Genomic DNA, 20,186 nt, shown 5'->3' with positions numbered 1-20,186 from the left:
GCCCGGCCCCGGCGGAGCCCGCGTCCGGTGGCGGCGTCCGCAGCCCGGCCCGGCCTGGCCCGGCCTCGCCCCCTGCCGCCGCCATGCTGGTGCCGGTGTTCACGCTGAAGCTCAACCACAAGATCCTGCCCCGCATGGTGGCGCTGGGCCGGTACGACGGGACGCACCCCTGCCTGGCGGCCGCCACTCAGGCGGGCAAGGTAACGGGGCGGCGCGGCCCGCCATCCCGCCCGTCTGCCGCAGCGCCCGGGGCAGGCTGAGGGGGAACGGCCCTTCCTGGGGGCCGGCAGCCGCCGGGGCCTGCTCTGGTGGTGCTGCCGCGGCCCCCCCCGGCTCCTCGGCGCGGCCGGGGCCCAGGCGGGGGGGGGGGGGCCTGCGTCTGCCGGCGGTGTTGCGGAGGTCACAGCGTGTCTCTGGGGTTTTGGCTGGGCGGAGCAGCCCCGGTGCCCGGTGTCCGCAGCAGAAAACGGCCTTAACGCCTGCCAGCTTCCCTGCCCGCTGCTGTGAGAGCCGTGCGAGGGGCAGGCCTCGCCTGTTTCCCCTCTGCCCCTAGGCCGGGAGCTGCGGTCGAGGCACCGGAGCTGCCCGCAGGCGTGGGGACACGGCACGGGAAGCTCTGCTTTGGGACAGCAGGGAGTTTGCAAAAATTAATAGCTGGTAACCCGAGTCGCCGAGGAAACTTGCCCATTTTCTAGTGGAGAATGGAATTTTTTCAAGCCGTGACACCCGTGAGCCTTAGCGCTGCCACGGACTAAGCTCGGCGCTGATAGAGGAAGCGGTGCTGTGGTTTCTATACGTGATTCAAAATCTGCCTTGCAGGAACAGAAAACTTGTGTGCACGCCGTTTGAGTTGGAAATACAAATAAACGAGGGTTTAAGTACAACTGAACTAATAAACACAACATAGGTGGAAGCATAAACCTGCAGAGGCACTTAGGTTGCTGTAAATACAAACATGGTTCATTGGTGATGTTCCCCAGCATTATTATTTAATTTAGAAGCCTTTAGGAACAGCATAGAACAGGCTTGTTCAAGAGACAGACTATACAGCCATAAAGTAAAGGCTATTAAATATAATATCCCATGATCCCCTGACTCTGCTCCAAACAGTTACAGTGACTGGATATTGGTCAGTGAGAATAAAAACTTACTTATCACAGGCCCCTTTTTAAATTAACCATGTTCACCTACAGATGGAGGTTACAGATAAGTACCAGGTAAATTGTCCTAAATGTTTGGGGTTTTTTGGTAACACTGTTACCAACTGAATATAATTTGTTTGGTTTGTTGTTGGTCCCTTTGGTTTGCTCTTTTGCCTTACTCTGAAGACTGCTCAGTTGCCATTTTCAGAAACAAAGCAGTGGTGGCACAACCCTACTGGCCAGAGAAGGGTTTTTCCTGCCCTTTCCCTTCTTCGGTATAGTTTAAAACAAAAGAATTAACTGTCAGAAACTGTATTGTCATCGAGAACCTCAGTCTTTTATCCTCACTTTGGTTGAGTGAATGCCCTTCTTCCCCATCGCAGTTATCCAAAGAGTAGTCTCTGATGTTTGTATACAAACACATACATGCTTTGTGATAACGTTTACATCTTTGTTTCTACAGGTTTTTATTCATAACCCTCATGCCCGAGGGCAGAGAACAAGCACAAACCGAATGGTGCAAAGTAGCCAAGATTCGGACATCTCTCTTCTCAACATTAATCAAGGGATCACTTGTCTAGCTTCGGGAGTGCTGAACCCTCAGCTTGGTTATGATTGTCTTCTGGTTGGAACACAGACTAATTTATTGGCTTACGATGTATATAATAACTCGGATTTGTTTTACAGAGAGGCAAGTTAATTTAACTGCTTTTTTTAGTGTCTTCATTTTTTTCTTTCCATTCTCGAGATCACAGTTTTTACATCACTTTGTCAATGAATTATGCTTTTGTTCTTTGCATTAGTTATGTTATTCAGAACATTTTGACTGTAGAATATCTGGGATATTTCAAAAGAAAAATACGAATGTAATGTACGTCCGTGTATGCACATGTGAGAGCAAATTTTCATCTGTTGTACACGTCACCTAGCAAGACAAAATTTTAGAAATGTAATAGGCATTCAGAGCTCAGCTAAACGGATAGTGATAATATTGGAAGATCTCTTTTTGTATGCTCCGATGTCTCATTGTGTGCCATTTCTTTTTCCTTTAATGTTTCTCTAGGTTTCAGATGGAGCCAATGCAATAGTTCTTGGAAAGCTGGGAGATATTGCATCTCCACTTGCTATTATTGGTGGAAACTGTGCCCTGCAGGGCTTTGATTATGAAGGAAATGACCTTTTTTGGACGGTAAGGCTACACATAATGCTTTTGATGTTATTACAAGATCCTTTCAATGTCACTAATTGAAATTGAATTTGATTTTTTTTTTTCTTTAATCTGATAAATACTAATTTGGTTGTTGACCTTTCTTAATTTATCTCAGACCTAAAACTACTTTGGTCATGTATTCAGTGCACTCAGATGTTGCTTAAATGTTGACTATGTCAGTTGTTCTGTTGCAGTTGAGGTCATAAAGATAGTTTAGCTTCTGACAGCTGTCATCAGTACTGAGGACTGTCTTTCTCATTTTAGGTTACTGGGGACAATGTTCGTTCATTAGCACTGTGTGACTTTGATGGTGATGGCAAAACAGAGGTTTGTAACCATTTACGTGTGCATTCAGCTGTTTTCCTGGCCTTGTAGTGAAATGTGTCTGACACATATTGCCAGTTAAAAGTGATCCCTGCATGGAAGTTGTGCCTTTTTCAGACTCTGGTCTGGCAAAGACATGCACAAACGCGCAGCCCATGAACAGGGAGCAGCACTGGTCTCTGGCACTACTTGGAGTGTGTAAAACTAGACATGTCTGGAGTCTTTACAGCATTACTGCCTTGCTTTGGTGAATTATCATCAGTTGCAAGGCATCTATTTCGGTGTTACTTCTTGAATATGGTTATGATACTTTTTTTAATTTCAGAGAAACGTCTTACATGTAAAAGTGAGCTCTTAAAAAGCTGTGCTGTGAAGAGCTTTCTTACAGCTGGTAAAATCAAGGAATCTGTCTTCACATCCAGTCCTGTTTCTTCATAGTGACATGGGGAAATGAAATATTCTTTGCTTTTCTGATTTAAAATGAAGGTAACTTGTAACAAGCATCTCGCTGATGAGATGTGAGACAAACAGTAGGAAACAGCTGCCATTCTGATCATGCAGGCTGCAAGGGACGGATGAAGTTGTGAATTTGTACAGCATTCTCTTGAAAATGTTCTTCAATTCTGAATGAATCGAAGGATCGTGCTTAGAAATATGAATCTGTAAGAAAAGTGATGGCTTCCTAGTATACGTCAGATGCAAGCAAATATGATGTTAAATCACCTTTCCTAAAAATACATACTTCTGTCATCTGTCTTTTAATTTTAATCATAATTGCTTAAGCTTTTCTGTTTAGTTCCCCCAAAATCCTCGTTTGGAACGTTTACTTTGACTATGTAATGCTTATAGTTAGGTGTAAAGGGCCTCTACACCTTTTATGTGTTTTTCATAAATACTGAACTCATACAGACCCTTTGCTTGATTTGGATCTTCAGGAAGTGGAAAAAAATCTCAGGTTTTCCAATCAATTTCTGCACAGCTTCTTTTAGGGTGTATTTTTTTTTAAAGTGCTGAAAGGTGGTGGTAGAGAGTGGAGACAGTATATTCAGAAACCAGGAAACCGATCTATGGCACTAATTGTAAATGTTTTGCACTTGTGCTTTTAAGTGTTTTTTTGTTGTTTTGCTATTTTTTTTCTGCTTGAGAAAGGTTCATTCTCAGCAGTTGGTGTAATCTGATGCTACTTTGAGCTAAGCAGAGTTGGATGCATTATCCAACTAACTTACCTTGTCAGTTAGCCCAGCACACATTTGCTGAGATTTTTTTTAGAGTTCTTTTTAATCTTAGTTATCTAGGTGGCTTTTTTTTTTTTTTTTGTGGCTTTTATGAAACTGCCTCTGGTTTGAAATAGAAGTTCTGAGAAAATGCACAGAAACATCTTTTTAAATTGTTGTTTGTCACTTTGTGTCTTATCTGATAAATGGGTGTGCTAGCTTCATTTCTGTTTTTCCTGCCCCAGTAAAAACATGTCTACATTTAAAATTGACTGATTTTAAAACTGCATGAATGTATTTCTGTCCTTTAGCAGCTAACAAAACTAACTTCTTGTAGTTGCTGTCCTCCTTGGGATTTTAGATTGATACATGTTACTGTCTCCCATCTTGCCAAAGACTTGGGGGGAAAAGCTTTTTCCTTGTTTTTTCAAATTCCAATCCAGTGCATTGAAAGTCACTGAAGTGGATGAATTGAATCAAACTAAATGACAAAAAACATCTTCTAGGCACCTCTGAAAAATGCAGCATCCCCAGTAACTGTTTCAGGATTCTGTGTTTTTCGCTGGTCACTTTTTGCTGGTAGTTGTGATTTGTCAAGAAATCTGTACCTCTTATGTGTGTTGTGTTGTAAATTGTTTCAATAGCTGCTGTAAGCTTAGCTTGGTGTAATTTAGTTTGCCATAATTTGAAGCATCTTTACTTCGGAAGAAGAAAAGCCTTTAGCCTTCTAAAAAAATCCAACTTTGATATGGATTTGTGTCTATTCTGCCAAGTAAAGATGGAATATTCATCAGTTCCAGTGGGGAAAGGTACTACCAGGTTTTAAACTTTCATTTATAATTCTGGTTGTCATTGATTTGATGGATGACTTTATGGGCAAGACACTAAGCAGATCTGTTCCTTGGTTTCTCAATTTGCAAAATAGAAGCTGTGACTTGTCACCATCTTTAGAAAGTGCTTCTTCATGGGGCTCCTTTTCAGTTCATACCTTTTACCTGCTCCACTAGTAAACAGGAAGAGAACTAAGATGTAAGAAACGATAAGGACTGAGGATGCAGAAGACCCAATTCAGTGCTGATGTCCTATTTGTATAATAATTTACATCAAGTTAAAGCCCATTTTACCCATGCTTTGCAGTAGTGGCAGCCACCATTTAGCTTGGAGGAGCAGTGATGGTTTGATACTTGGATTCATTGGTTTTGAGGTTTTTTTAAATGAGAGATGTTCAGTGGTAAGCAATGATTATTTTTTTCCCAGCTGTTTGCTCACAGGCTAGTAACTGAGAGTCACTGTTTCTCTGCACCCTTGTAGTACAAGTCAGAGATGAGCTGCAGGTCTCCTGCTCCAACACAGGCGACAGACTATTTTTGATGTGTATAATTGCAGTTACGAATTAGAACACTGAATCTTCTACAGTAAGAAAAGAGCATAGCTCTGATGTTCCAAAATACTTTTCTCATTCCTATCCCAGATATTTCACTATGCTTTTGTAGAGTCTAGCTTGACAGTAAAAAGGTATAACTAATACTTGATCAAAGGGAGACTTTGGAAATCTTGTCTTGACAGAGGGTACCTTTTGTTCCACTGGCAACTGTTCATACAGCTGTTAAAACCTCGTTGTTGCTGGACCTGGAATATTTATTTACCCTCTGGCTCCTGGAGTATGTCCTTTTTATTTCATTAGCTTGAATGACTATTTTTAAGGTAAACTTTTTTTTTTCTAGCTTCTTGTTGGCTCTGAAGATTTTGACATCCGAGTGTTTAAGGAAGATGAGATTGTGGCAGAAATGTCAGAGACAGAGGTAAATTACTTCTAGCTAATGTTTATTATAATTGCTGGTGGAGCTGAAAGTATTGTGTACTGTAAAGTTACTCTGGTTCAAATTTATTGTGTAGTTAAAGTTACTTAACTATTTGGTACCGTACTTATTCTGCTAGAACTGCAAAAGTTGGAGTTTAATAATGTCTTTCATTATGCATGGGCTTTTTTGCTTTGTTTATTTACAAACCTTTCACCAGGTTGCAAAAAGTAACTATTGCTTGACTGAAAGACAGGAGCCCTGTCCAAAGGTGATTAAGGTTATTGGATTGTGATGAAGCTCTTAGTGCCTTCTGAGCAAAAGAAGGTCTTCTGCAGTTTTCCTCAAATGCCTTGACACAGTCATGATGAGGTAACTTGCATGTATGTATCCAGACAGTGCGTGGCAGGGTAGAAGGGGATTGCCCAGGCAAAATTGGAGGTTTATATTGCAACTGGAGTTACACACAGGCTGTATAAACAGGGCTGCAGTGCCTAAAGTATGGGACAGATAGGTTTACTGAGGGATAAATAAAAGGTGTGGGAATTGCTCTTTAGCTTAAGAACTGAGAGAAGATCCCCACTTAAATTTCGGTTGCTTGGAAGGGAGTAAAATACCCTTATTGTTGCACTTAGGAGTTTTCTTAACCTTCTCATGAACCTTCTGGGCCCAGCAAAGAGTAAGGACATGTTACAGGCCTATGTCCTTGACAATCTGAGGTCTCCCCACTGCCCAAGTTGGGACTAAAAGGCTTAGTTAGCTATTAAACCACTTAGGAAGAGCTATAGAAGACAAATCCAGGCAGTGTTCTAGTAAAGGAAGCTGTTGCTATAGCTAGAATTGGAACTGAGCCTATAATTTGTTCTGCTGTCTGCACAGTAGCCAGTCGAGAGTCATGTTGTGATTTCTAGTTAAAGGGAAGCTAAAGGTCCATCGCGCTCATGTGCGATTTATTTCCAGATCCACAGCAGAATTGTTTTAAGTTCACACTTGCAGAGTCTTAGGAGGCCTCTTAACAATCCTACTGTTATAGTTGATAAGGACACAGCTGCACCTAAACTTTTCTTTTTAGGAAGGTAAATTCAGGGGACAATGAATGGCTTTATACATTGTGCTTGTTTTGGAAGACTTGAGTAGTTTCCATTTTTTGTGTTTAATCACTTACTCTGGTGAAACTGTAGCCATAGACTGTTGTGATTCTTGAATTTATAAATGGACAATTGGATATAAAGGGAGTATTGCTTCCTTCTGAGTTTCTGACTGTTGCTGAGGTCTTCTGTCCTTACTCGCAATTTAGAGGGTTTTGATACTTGGAAAAGGCTTTGGGAAGGATAAATGGTTTGGAAACCATGTCTTACAGTAAAAAAATCAAGGAGCACAGTCAGCTGAGTTTAATTAACAAGCTGGTGGAGGATTTAATTTAAGGAAATCTCCTGTGCTACATTGTGCAGAAGACCAGACAGATATTTGCGATTGTTCCTCCTGGCACTAAAATCTCTAGTCTTAGTGCATGGAAAAACCTGCATTTCCAAGCACTGAGAGCCTTAGCTTAATAAAGAATTGTAAGGTAACGGGTCTTAAAAGGAGTGAGAAACAGGCCGAACTATGGCTCTTGGGTCTTCCCCTGGAGCTGTTACTTATTCAGGTAATACCTGGCCTGCTGTTCTGTGTTCCAAAGAAGTCCAACTGTGGGAGCTGTTAAATTTTATTTTGCTAATCTTGGGCAGAGATTTTCTACCTATAATATCTGTAGGGCTTCCCCAACCCATGTAAAGTTGAGGTCTTTGGCATCCCCAGCTTCTGAAGCTTAAGGAACGTTGTGTGTTTGGAGTAGGTTTTCAATGATAATGTGTTAACTGATGACCACAGGAATCCTATGAGCAGTTGTGTTGCTGCTTGTGGTAGGAAATTCTTGGTCAAAGTACACAGTTTGAGGGCAATTCTGCAATCTTTGCTCATCTTAACGCTGGCAATGCATCTTGTGTGAGGAAATCTTACAAGGTCATTTCAAACTGATTTTTAAAATAATTTCTTCGGTACTTAATGCTTCCTACCATAGACTTACTTACCATTTAAGTATTGTACAGTTCACATGATAGTTTGTATAGTCTGTTCTCTGTTACTTGACAATGCAGAAGTTTTCCCTCCTCTATCCTCTCTCTCCCTCCTTTCCCTCCCAAGACGATTACTGCCCTTAGCCCCATGTACGGCAGTCGGTTTGGCTATGCTCTGTCCAATGGCACAGTCGGAGTTTATGACAAGACAGCCCGCTACTGGAGGATTAAGGTTAGTCCCGTGTTGGAATATCATCACTGAAAGCTTGAAGGCTGCTAGGAGACCTGGTCCCTAATCTCAAGTTGTTCAGATGTTATCCTGACTCCTTAGATGAATTTGAAGTTTTCTACTGAACACAGAACTTAATATAATTTTGTCTTACAAAATCTAGTTTTATAGATACATGCAAAATTAATACCGTGTCAGTTCCTTCACTGCTTTTGGGACTGTTGGTGATGGGTTGAACAACACTGATACAACCATACAACTAGGGATGCTTTAGCTTCTCAGGGTTGTTTAAGCAGCAGAGATGCAACAGAGAAATTTGAGTTCACTGTTAGAAAAGGCCTCTGGCTGTATTGTTGAATCAATAGACTTTTTCAGAGACTGAATTAATCTTGTATTGTCTATGTTTGAAGCTAATTTTTCACATCAAGAGCAATTTGCTGCTACAGCAAATCATATTGACAAGATCCTTTGCTCATGCTCATTTTAATATTCCTCATATAACACAGAAGAGTCTATTTAATAGTAATAAGAGAAAGGATTCCTTAGGAGGTGGCAGGAAGAGGCTTAGTGGTCTCATTTTATGACAGCATTGAAGCCCTGACGTCTTTTTTTTCCTAGACAATTTGTCGTCTTACACTTTGTTTTTGTGAATCCTATTCATCTGCTTGGACGAGAACTTATTTAAATGAAAGATCAGATCCTTTGAGAGCAGCGGACTAGATTTGTAATGCAAGAGCTAAGATTTCAGACATGTGTGTGACCTTAGAGACAGTGATGCTCAAACTTCCTGTTGAGACATTTTTGTATTCCTTTTTGTAATCTTCGTAGCCTCATACTCCAGTGTCTTGCATGTGTCAGGCATGTGCAATTTCAAAAACATACCCAAGCTTAATTTGTTCTCTGTTTTCTGTTCTCAGTCTAAGAACCACGCAATGAGCATACATGCATTTGACCTGAACTCTGATGGTGTGTGTGAGTTGATCACCGGCTGGTCCAATGGGAAGGTGAGTTTACACAGGGGGGAATGAGGAGTTGGAAATCTGAAAGCTCTGTTTGAACAAGGCTGTTAAATGGTCTGAAGGAGAACAGCTGAAAAATTAAAAAGACTTGAAAACCGAGCGCTGAAGAACTATTGCAGTAAACCTCGTTTGGCTGGTGAGTCCTGTGCCAAGTGCAAGATCAGAGAAAAGCTGCTTCCTCTGCTTAGCTCAGAGTCAATTGCTAAGGTGTGGTAAGTTGTTTCTATGGTAGCAGAGATCATGTGCCACATCCTAGAGCTCTTGAGTGTCTCCTTTCAGCTGTGTCTTGAGGACATGCTAATAATCCTCTGCAATGTTTCCTGAATGTTCTCAAACTACAGGGAGGACAAAGCAGTTATGTAACAGGAGAGCAGCGTGGGTCTTGACTATGGCAGGATTAATCAAGCTTTATTTCATTTTATGTAAAGGCATTCTATACAGCTCAGTATTAGTCTCTTAAGCCTGTTGCTTGGTGTTCCCCTCTGCCAGAAATGACTGTTCTAGCTGCCAAATCTCTCCTGGACACAGCTTGCCAGGTTTTTTTGTAAAGCTATGCTTCTTTTTTCACACCTCTCATTACTCTCATTAGCCTGGGGGAATTTAATTAACTTCATATCAAGCTGGCAGTCTAGAGCCCATATATGTTGTAACTTATGTTGGATTAGGTGTATAACATTGTTAAAGAGAGAAACTCTCCTTGCTTTACTCCTTTTTCTGTTCTTTTCCACTGGCAGTCTTTACCCTGCCTGTTGGTCTGAAACAGTCCTAGAAAGAATAATGCTGGGTCCCGTGCTTTGGAAAAGACACGCTGCATGGAACTGAGCCCCCCTCGCTGTTCTGCACCACTGAAAGACAGTTAAAGGTTGTGGTGTTTGTGTATAAAAATAATTTACCACACAAGGGCTGCAGCTAAGGGGAGAGGCTGTAAATACTGCAATACGGTTATTTCTGGTTTAGTCCCATCATTGCTGCATTTATGTGTGCATAACCTTCCCAGCACAGGCTTGCAGTCCCCTTCTTCCCTTCCTCTTGTTTGTAACTTGGGGAGGCATCTCTGAAGAGCAGTCCCTTCTAGCTGAGTCTGTCTAGAGGTCATTTCTTGATGGTATTGGTTTTCATGTGTGGTGTTCTGATCAGCAGAGCTGCAAGTTCACCTGCAGTTCTGTGAGCGGAGCTGGCTTTCGGTTAACAGCTCAGAGTATGGCATGACATAGATTTGAGAGTTAGCTTTCCCGTTCACGCTGTGCCTTGGAACTCTTTGTTGTTCCAGGTTGATGCACGCAGTGACCGAACTGGGGAGGTCATCTTTAAGGACAACTTTGCTTCCTCAATTGCAGGAGTGGTGGAAGGGGATTACAGAATGGATGGGAGCACCCAGTTGATCTGCTGTTCGGTTGATGGTGAAGGTAAGACCATTGTTCAGGATATTAATTTAATACACGATAATACCAGACACGTTACCTCATCTCAGATTAGCTAAATGTTGTTTCGGTTCCATAGGCATTTTTGTGTGCCAAATTCTCCTTGCTTTATCTGGAGTTAAGGGAGTTTTGAGTTACGCTATCTGCAAACATTATTTTGAATATTGTCTTCTCTGATAATCACTGTGTGTTTCATTATGATCCAAGAAGCCATCAAAATTAATTTGCCTAACGGAAGAAGTCCCATCCCAATAATGCAAAGATACCTATATTCAGTCAGACTGTGGTTCTTTGGGCTACATTATTACAGATGAATGTATAGGAAATCTTTTTTCCTATATGTGATAATTCTTTGGTCTCTTTACAGTGGGTAAAGGTGTTTAGAGAGCTCAGGGTGTGTGAGTTTTGGTTTTCTCCTAGAGATGAATAGTTTTTATACTAGAAATTTTAGATGTTAACAACGCTTGGTTTCTTGGAAAACGCTATCCTGAGACTAGAGAACTGGTGGATTTATCCCACCGTGCATTCAAGAAGTCAGACCTGGTTACTGTGAGTGGAAATCAATATGATCACAGATTATTTAAATAAGCTCAGCACGAATTTACCGGGATGGCTCCAGGAAAGGCACTGGCGTGATTATCCGACTGCTTGGCGTCAGTGGCCTGAGACAAGCAGGTCTGGCACAACCCATTTGGAACAAAAGCCTGTCCTTGTTAAATAGCACAGTGTTTCACTGTCTGTCTTAATCACAGGCTGTGGGGATTTGCTGCGCTTGGGCTTCAGCATATAAACCTTTTTCCCAAGCTTGCAGAAGGGGAGCACTGTACACAGTTCTGAAGATACCTTGTCCTAGCAGTGCTGCGTGGTTAGTATCACTGAACACGATCATCCTTTTCTGATGGGTCCATCATAAACAAACCTTGGCACAATGAGGATCCCTTTAGGCTGGAGCCTTTAGGCGTTCCTAAATAGTAATGGGGTTATATGCACTGTGCATTCTCATAGTCCTTGTCATTAGAGTTCTGTCTGGGGCCAGACTCCTTTCACGTGAGGGGTTCTTCTGTGTTTCAGTGTGTTTTCTGTCTTGCTCTCATTCTAAATTAATGATTCACTCGGAAATAATAAAGCAGGCCCTTTTGTTGGAGGATAGTGTGCACGCTGAATGCTTTTCAAGTTTCCTGCAACTTTTTACAGGGCTTGCACAGTCAGACAGCATATTCTTTGCAGGTATGAGATTTTTGTTCCTGGCTTTCATTGCCAGCTGCTATCAGAGCACACAGCCCTAGAGCAAAATGGAAGTTTATAGCAAGTGTCTTTTTCTCATCATCTCTTCAGCTCTCCTGCCTCCACAGGCAGTTGGAGATATTTCCATAACTATGTGTTCCACTGGGCTATTGAGAAACAGGTCTTATCCCTTGAAGTGAAGTATCCCTTGATTTGGGGAAAACCTAATGTGGGTAAATCTTCTTTACTGGCTGATTGACAGTGACTTACAGTCACTTCTAGGCAGTAACAACTCCTCTGACCAGCTCTAGAAATCCTGGTACACATTTTATTAATTTTGAATAATTGCAAACTTGCCTAAGGACCTGAAAGAATGATTGCAGTGGGAATTCTCTTGCAAAAGGACCGGGCGCTGCACTTGTCTGGTCAGGTGAAGACAGCTTAAAGACAGGTTAGAAATTCACCTTTTTTCTTTTTTTTTTTTAAATGTGCAGTTCTCTTTCCTAATCACCAGGAAAGTCAGAGACTCTGTGGGTGTAAATCAACACTCAGGTTTTCAGCTGAACGGTACCAGCTAAAGACCACAATCATGGTCTGATGCTGAGGTGGTTCAAGGGGGTCTTGTTACAGAAACCGAAGTTTTGGGGAGGCAGTGAAAGGCTTTGCTGAAATTGGCTGTGTTTTGTTTCTGTACAGTCCGAGGCTATCTGCCAGGAGGTGAGGAGATGAAAGGAAACCTAATGGATACAAGTGCTGAGCAGGACCTGATCCGAGAACTTAGTCAAAAGAAACAAAATCTGCTGCTGGAATTAAGAAATTATGAGGAAAATGCAAAGGTACTACTTAATGTGTAGGGCTAAACCAGACCTTCCTACTGCTATAAATCAGGATTAATCTGGGCAGCGGTCGCGGGGCAGTCCAGACAAGTCAGAGCTGTAACCTGTTGGGATGCAGCAAGATTTTCTGCTGGGGATTCCCGCTTCTGCATCTGGCTTGCTCCTTGTGCAAGCTCAGAGCTTACTTTTTGTATTTTAGTAAGTAACATTTTCCTTGCTCCTTCAGCTCGCCAAAGCAGTTGTGTTTGGAGCTGGATTCTGTTCAGCCCTGTGCTTTGGCTTATGACTGCAAATTGTAATTTTCAATGCATGAACCAACTCAGGGATCAGAGGGATTGTTTGGGAGGATCAGGTGAATGGGAGCACTGCCAGGGTAAAGGGAGCGCACTTGTGGCTTGATGGTGAAGGTACAGAAATAAAGAGCTTTGAAAAATAGTCTGAGGAAAGAACAGACTCATATTTGAACAGTAAATGACCACCATAGCAAAAGCATGGAATTATATAAACTTGGACTTTAAATTGAATGTATGTTAAGTGCTTTTCTGAATAAAGGTTTGGGTACAGCGCTGAGCTCTAGCGACAATAAAGCACTTGAACAAATTGTAGCACGAGTGTCCACAGCTCCATGCCTAATCCAGCTGCTATTCATAGCAGTGTGAAGTGTCTGGGAATTGCTGTAATACAACCTTTTCCTGCAAGAAAAAAGAACTGACTTCTGTGCATGGTTTCTACGTTGCTTGAATGAAAACCTTGAAATTCTGATACTGAAGGGTATGTGTTTTGTAACAGGCTGAACTGAACGCTCAGTTGAAGGAAGCTGATGGGCAGAGAGGTGTGATTCCAGCAAATACCCAACTCCAGACAGCCCTCTCCGTTCAGCTGGGCTCTGACAGCCAGTCTGCCCATGTGGAGCTGTGTATTTCCACCACAAATGGTGAGTGGTAACCTGCAGCCATTGACATTCATTTCATGTAAATTCATGCAAATGTTTAGTTATATTTAGCTGATGATTTGCCTGTCTCCCCTTTATTGTCTGTAATTTCCCCTTTGTGGTTGCTTTCCTTTCACAGAGTTTTGAATCAAGCTGTGTTCCTTTGATGGGTCTCAGGGGAGAGGAGTTTGATGGAATTTGTTTCTTGTTATGTGTTGTTTTCCAAGGCAATTAACATTTAACTTCGATGAAATGAGTCTTGGTGATCCCTGCAACGCTCCTTGTGTTGACTCTAAACATTAACCTACAGCAGTGTTAGTGAGGGTGTTGCACGAATGCAGCCAGACTCAGCTGGCTTTATATGCAAAACTGGAACTACCCTGAGATAGCAGCTTTGCCTAGCACCAGGCGTGCTGAGGATGCAGCCGGGTCCAGGTGCGGTAGTGCTGGTCATCTGGGATATTTGAACAATTCTGAGGAGGGTGTGAAGAGTTGACTGTGCTTAATTCTGAAAACAGGGGTGGTTTGTTGCCAGAGGACAGCTGTTAATTTAGGAATTGCTTTTTCTTCCCGTTGGTAAGACACAATCATCCGTGCTGTGCTGATCTTTGCTGAAGGCATATTTGAAGGAGAGAGCCACGTGGTACACCCCAGTCTCCAGAACCTCTCCAGTTGTGTTCGTGTTCCCCTTACTCCACCCAAAGATGTCCCGGTGGATTTGCACATCAAAGCCTTTGTGGGTTACAGGAACAGGTGAGGTTTGTGTTGTGATCTCTCCCGGTCTCCAGAGCTAACTGTGTGACCAGGAATTGCCAACAATGTGGCTTCATGCTTGTCCACAGGAAGTGCACCGTTAGTTCCCTGGTGCCCCACTTCTCTGTGTTACTGGAAGGAGAGCTGGAATGCTTTCTTAAAAACATTGTTGAACCTGTGATGCTGAGCTCTTCTCTAGACAAAGTCTAAATGCTCTGGTGTCATCTGCCTTTAGGGGAACAGTGAGCATTTCCTGTCCCCAGGATGCCTTACTGTGGGTCTCTGGAGGGCATCGAGAGAGGCAGAGGCTGGTCCTGGCTGCCTGCTCTCTGTGGCTGCCTCTCCAGGCCCCCAGTGGTGGCTGCTCTGGACAAAATACTGCAGCAAGCCTGGAGATGCTGTGGTGTCTTTCAAGCTACAAAGTAACCCTGAACCCGTTTGTCTCAGGGCAAATAGAAAGTAGCATATGCCTGATTTCAAGACAACATTTTTCCAGTTTCCCACAGAAATAAAGTGTCTCTGCATATACACTTGACACCAACTTTCTCCCTGCTCACATCTGCCTGAACTGGGGGTGCCCCAGGAAGCATCATCTCTTCTCTGAACAGGGAGGCATGTTTTGAGAGCTGGCCAACCAACTGCAGAAATGGGACTGAATTCCCTTTTTGTTTATTTGTCTTTATTATTGCTTTTAATAAGACTTCACTGAACCTGTAAAGAAAATACTCAATCATATAGTAAAATTTTAAATGTTTTAGCCTAGAGAATATATTTTGTTGGAAGGATTATGGAAAATGTAAGCAATGGGGAGTTGTTGTTCGACCTTGTGATGTGATAAGCCTGGAATTTCCAAGTTTCAGTATTTTTTCTGGGAAATGCTAAGCAGCTGATTACACAGCTGGAAGCTGCTGGTGTCAGTAGCCAAATAAAAAAGAACCAGGAGTCATTGCAATAGGTGAATCTCTGGTACGTTAGTAACTGTCTATTTTCCCTTTGGATTGCTTCCAGCACGCAGTTCCATGTGTTTGAGTTGACAAGACAGCTTCCGCGCTTCTCAATGTATGCCCTGAGCAGCCCGGGCTCGCCCGCGGAGCTGCTGAGCTTTGTTAACTGTACAACAAATGAGAGGCCACAAAGGGTGAGTTTCTGCTCTGCTTTCTATTTCCTGGTCCTGCGTACAGGTGCTGTAGGTGGAGGGTTTGCAATTAGCTTGACATTTCCCAGAGCAAAGGAAAAATTATGCAGTGAACTTCACTGCTGGCCCTTGGAGTCTGTGCCTCAGTGCTTTCTTTCCTTCTTTAAAAGGTGCCTCAGCTGAGGCATTCCCTGCTTCAGGAATTCCTGCAGGAAGGAATAGCCTGAGATCATGAGGCATTTCAGGTATCTTGTTTGCTGTGTGACAGCTGCTGGAGCCCTGTAGTGAGCGATGAATTTTGTAAAGAGCAGAGAACAGGAAAGAGGCAGTACAGTGCCCAGATAATGTCTCAGTTTCACAACACGTGAGCAGCAGTGCTGCAGCTTTGGTTCTGAAAGATCTGAATTGGGGGATGGCAGTGATTAGAGCTGGTCCCTTCCCTCATAGCTGTAGGGCTCTGCCATATTTACGTGACCTTCACTGCATTAAATGGCCAAGGCAAAAACCAAGATGAAACGAAACTTTAACTTCTTGCAGTAGAACCAAGCCTTGCATTCCAGCTTTCTCCGGTCTCAAGGCCTGGGCTTATGTTTTGACCTTGAGCTGTGGTCTCTGGTGGTTGGATTTGATTTTCTCAGGAATATTCAGCTTTGGAGCAAGGATTCAAATATCCTCATTCTAACAAGTTCATGACATGGGTTTAGGGGTTGAAATTTAGTACATGACATTTCCAAGGTACCCTGAACAGAGCGCCCTGGTGCGCATCACGTGCAGGGACACTGTGGTTCTCCAGGCTTTCCACACAGCTGATGGCTTACGCTCTCCATTTTATTTTTGCAAGATTGTTATGTGGCTGAATCAGAGCTTCTTGCTACCAGAGGATGCAGAGTTTCAGAGCGCTCCCTTTCAGGTTTGCTTCACTTCTCTTCGTAATGCAGGTCAGCTCTGCATCAAAGTCAAGCCCGGCGGAGAGGTGAGTGTCTTCATGGACAAGGGGAACACCCGTTTAATTATACTCCTGTGAAACTTAAGGGTGGTGCCAATACGAGGCAGTAAAAACGAAGGATGACTGAACAGGCAGAGAAAGTACTCATGTTTTAGGGGTGTTTTTGGAAACTTTTGGGTCTGTTTACTGTTAGCAGGTAAAATTCCAGGGCCCGTTAATGAGGAAAACTGCTTAGCCAACAGGTCTGTAGGAAGGTGTTAGTTCCCACAGAGTGGATTCAGGGAGCCGTACTTTGAGGCACAAAGGCTGCCTGTAACTTTTGCACTGTTCTATGTGCACAGATGCCTCTTTGTCCCAGTCCTGAATAAAACCCCCTTTGAAATCAGTGTCTCCTTACCTACTGAAGCCCTAGAAATTCCTCATGCAACAATTTTGCCTCTTGACAGAATGAACTGCTTTGAGCCTGGCTGGCTGTTTGCGAGGCAGTCCTGCTGGGCAATTCTGGGAGATGTTTTGGCACGGAAGAGTGCTGAAGTGCTTTCTTTCCTTTCTGACAGATTTCCATCAACACGGATGATATTGATCTAGCTGGTGACATTATCCAGTCAATGGCCTCCTTTCTGGCCATTGAAGATTTGCAGGTGGAAGCGGATTTCCCTGCGTACTTTGAGGAGTTGCGGAAAGTGTTGGTCAAGGTGAGGAGGCATCGGGCATTTCTGAATTGGCAGCTAAGCAAGTCCCTGGGGGCGTTTGTGTGAGAGGATCTCTAATCTGCTTTATCTTCTTTGTGGAAATCAGCCAGTGATGGCTTGCTGTATATTCTGCGCAGAGGGCAATGGGACACCCTCAACTTTCTGTTTGTTCTGTAGAATGGGCCCTCTGTCCCCAGCAGTTGATTGTTTAGAATAATGTAAATATGTTGTCTGGGAGACTGAGCTGTGGATGGGGGTCAGGGTGTGGGTGTGTATCTCGGCCTGATGCCCCCTGTCTGGGGGACGAGGTACTGCTCAGGTAGCGGGGGGGTGAGGGGAAGAATGGTCCCAGGGGTGCTGGTGGGTTAAGTTGGGACATTACTTCCTCTTACACTGGGCCGAGGTTTAGCTTGAATGACTCCCTGTATGCCCAGAGTGCCCGGGGCCCTTTCTCATGGCTGTTTGCCATGGCCAGGTGGACGAACACCACGCGGTGAATCAGAGGCTCACTGCCGACATGGCTGAGCGCTCCAACCTCATCCGCAGCATGCTGGTCCAGGCCGAAGACGCACGACTCCTGGGAGACATGTGAGCAATTGGCTGCTTCGCTTGTGCGGTTTGGGTTTGGAACGGCCTGGGTTTGCTTTTTAGGCAGAAAAGAACACAAAAAAACATTTGTGTGATATAGGGGTTGCCTAGTTACAACTCTTGATGTAGAACTGGTACGTTTTGCTGGTCCCACCATGAGCTCTCCTTGAGCCTTGTCTTGTTCTTCAGGTGGAAAACCAGTCTGGGGAAGGCAAAAGGGCAAGGGTAGGGGCTGGTGGGGTGAATCAACCTTGAGATGGTGAGATACATTAGAAGGGATACATTAAGGGAAGAAGGCAGTAAAAGCTGTCTGTGGTGTGTGAACTCTTGAGAACACCAAGAAAGAAATTTTAGGTGTCAGTCTTTTCACTCTGATGGGCTGTGTTCTGCTAATGTCCTGTCTTTCCTGTCAAGAGCAGCAGCAAAGAGGTCTGAGCTACTGCTGTTACTTTTTCTGGGAAAAGTGGCATCTCCTCTTTGGGTTGCTGGACAGAGTAACTGCAAAAATAGACCTTTTTTTTCAGTAACATTATGAGTATAACCAACACATCTAGACAAGTCTGTTGTCTTGTAGCTGGCAGACAGGCGGGTAGCCGTGGTAGCCACCACAACCCTGTATCAGTACACCTTTACGCTGACAAACCAGGAATGACTTTCTTGTCTCCAGAGATGCAAATAACTGGACTGATTGTTCCCCCAGGAAAAACATGAAGACACGGTACATCGAGCTGTACGATCTTAACAGAGATTTAATAAATCAATACAAAATTCGCTGCAACAATCACACAGAGCTGTTGAATAATCTGAAAGCTGTGAATCAGGCAATCCAGAGGGCTGGGCGGTTACGGGGTAAGTATGTGTGTTTGGAGGGAAAGGGGGATCTTGGACCCCAGTGAAGCAGATAAGATGTGTCTCGGCCACCTCTCGGGTTAGTTCAGGGACTTCAGGCTTTTTGGTCTGAAACTAAATTAGAAGTAATCTTTAATTTTTCAGTCATAGCCAACTGCTGTGACAGTCAGCTGTGAGTGTCCAGTATAATCTGGGATTGCAATTTTAGAAAGAACAGTTCAAAGCAGTTTCCAGCTTTCTGGATGAATTAGAAATTGCTAGTTTTTTTGAACACAGTTTTAAAAACATTATTAAAGTAGTGTTTCAGTTCTTAAATTATAATTCTGCTTAAGAAACCCCACCTATCAACTTAAGCAGGGCTGTTTATATTATTATTCTGTAGGTCTTTGGGGAAGGAGATTTTTTTTTTTTTTGGTCTACTTATAGCATTCCCCTTTCAACAAGTCCTTTAAGCTCTCCTGTAATACAGCTACAGACAATTCTTTAAATAATATTTGAAAGAAACCTTGAAATTTTGAGACTAGATCAAATAAATATTTTTACCAGTTTCCTACTCATTAACTGAAGTGTTTTTTCCTCTTTTTCCCTTTACAGTTGGCAAACCTAAAACACAAGTGATCAGTGCTTGTCGGGATGCGATAAGAAGCAACAACTTTAATATGCTGTTCAGGATAATGCGTGTGGGAACAGCCTCTTCTTAAATGACTGGAGGAGCAGCAGTTGCACCGTGTTTCTGTGCAGCGGGCAGATAACGGACCAGTAACAACAAGCAGTTAATTCAGTCCCCTACTCCACCGTAGGGTGAAGTAATTGCAAAAGTAGCATTTTAGTTAAGCCATCAGGTGAGAAATGTTATGCAGGCCAAAGCTTTGAGAAGAAAGCATCAGAGTTTAAGTGCAGATGTATTTATGCAAGACAGAGGTATAACCTTGGAACAGCTATTTTTCTTACAGTAACTTATTTATGTATTTTAATATATTTTGTAGTTAAGGCATCGGCCTTTTCCATTAAAACATAGACTGGTTTGGCTGCTTGTGTTCTGATTTAGCTGGGGAGATGTGTATGGTTAAGTTCATTTGTTGAAAAAAAACCAAACCAAACCACTTTTCTGGTTTTGCTGTGTAGTCTCTGAGCACACTAAGCGCTTCAACTCTCTGTTGGAGAATCCCGGGTTTCATTGCAGGGCTGTGCTCGGGAAACTGCAGTTCAGTGCACCAGAAGCACCAAAGGGATAACGCCTCCTTGCTGGCTTTTAAGGCAGAAGATCTTTGAAAGCCGTCCAGCTCCAGGATGCAGGCAGGGAGGAAGTGGTCTGTTCCAGATCTGACACTCTCCCCTCACCTGGATTGTGGGAAGTTTTGCTTCCAGCTACTGGTTCCATGCGACTGCTGGAAAAAACCAGCAGATACTGAGGTGGGCAAGGGTGCATTTCAGGAACAACACAAACAAACTACACACCCAAGCCTGGTGTGCATACTTAGGAAGAGCTGTCAGTACTTAATGGGATCAAAAGAAGGTACTGAAAAATGTCTTGGCTCCTGGCTCAGACCTGTTTATTAATTGTGGGATCTCTTAGAATTGGATTAAAGTATTACAGTAAGACCCTATCTTAGATCTAAAGATATTTTAGAACCTTTGCCAAAGCAAATTTCTTCTAGAAGCTATAAATACCCTGCACAGGATGGAGATTGGGCCCCAGTGCTCCTCGCTGCCGCACTGTTCCTCGCATCTACCGCCTGTGGATCGGTGTTTGCAGCGCGGGCAGGGAGGAGGCAGCAAAGTTCTGGGGCAGCTTCTTGGGGCTGTCGGGAATATTTGCA

The 20,186-nt window shown here is 43.3% G+C and overlaps 1 protein-coding gene across 1 annotated transcript; it reads left to right on the top strand.

Annotated features, from left to right (window-relative positions):
- BBS2 (Bardet-Biedl syndrome 2) lies at positions 1-19,393 on the top strand. The gene is made up of 17 exons (XM_074839626.1): positions 1-200; positions 1,606-1,833; positions 2,206-2,331; positions 2,617-2,679; positions 5,615-5,692; positions 7,871-7,975; positions 8,890-8,976; positions 10,262-10,397; positions 12,333-12,472; positions 13,262-13,406; positions 13,985-14,156; positions 15,165-15,294; positions 16,133-16,264; positions 16,795-16,932; positions 17,405-17,517; positions 18,218-18,366; positions 18,961-19,393. Exons 1-17 carry the CDS (start codon positions 84-86, stop codon positions 19,065-19,067), a joined length of 2,166 nt encoding a protein of 721 aa, XP_074695727.1. The 5' UTR covers positions 1-83; the 3' UTR covers positions 19,068-19,393.
- Positions 19,394-20,186: the final 793 nt, after the last annotated feature.

This window comes from Strix aluco, chromosome 14, assembly GCF_031877795.1.
Source record: "Strix aluco isolate bStrAlu1 chromosome 14, bStrAlu1.hap1, whole genome shotgun sequence".
In the NCBI taxonomy this organism is placed as follows: domain Eukaryota; kingdom Metazoa; phylum Chordata; class Aves; order Strigiformes; family Strigidae; genus Strix; species Strix aluco.
Note: the sequence above shows the minus strand (reverse complement) of the source record. Positions and strands in the feature narration are given on the sequence as shown.

Coding starts and splice junctions, on each gene's coding strand:
- BBS2 (XM_074839626.1), top strand. CDS start 84: ATGCTGGTGCCGGTGTTCACGCTGAAGCTCAACCACAAGATCCTGCCC. Junction 14,157..15,164: donor TTTGTGGGTTACAGGAACAG/GTGAGGTTTGTG, acceptor GATTGCTTCCAG/CACGCAGTTCCATGTGTTTG. Junction 16,265..16,794: donor AAGTCAAGCCCGGCGGAGAG/GTGAGTGTCTTC, acceptor CCTTTCTGACAG/ATTTCCATCAACACGGATGA.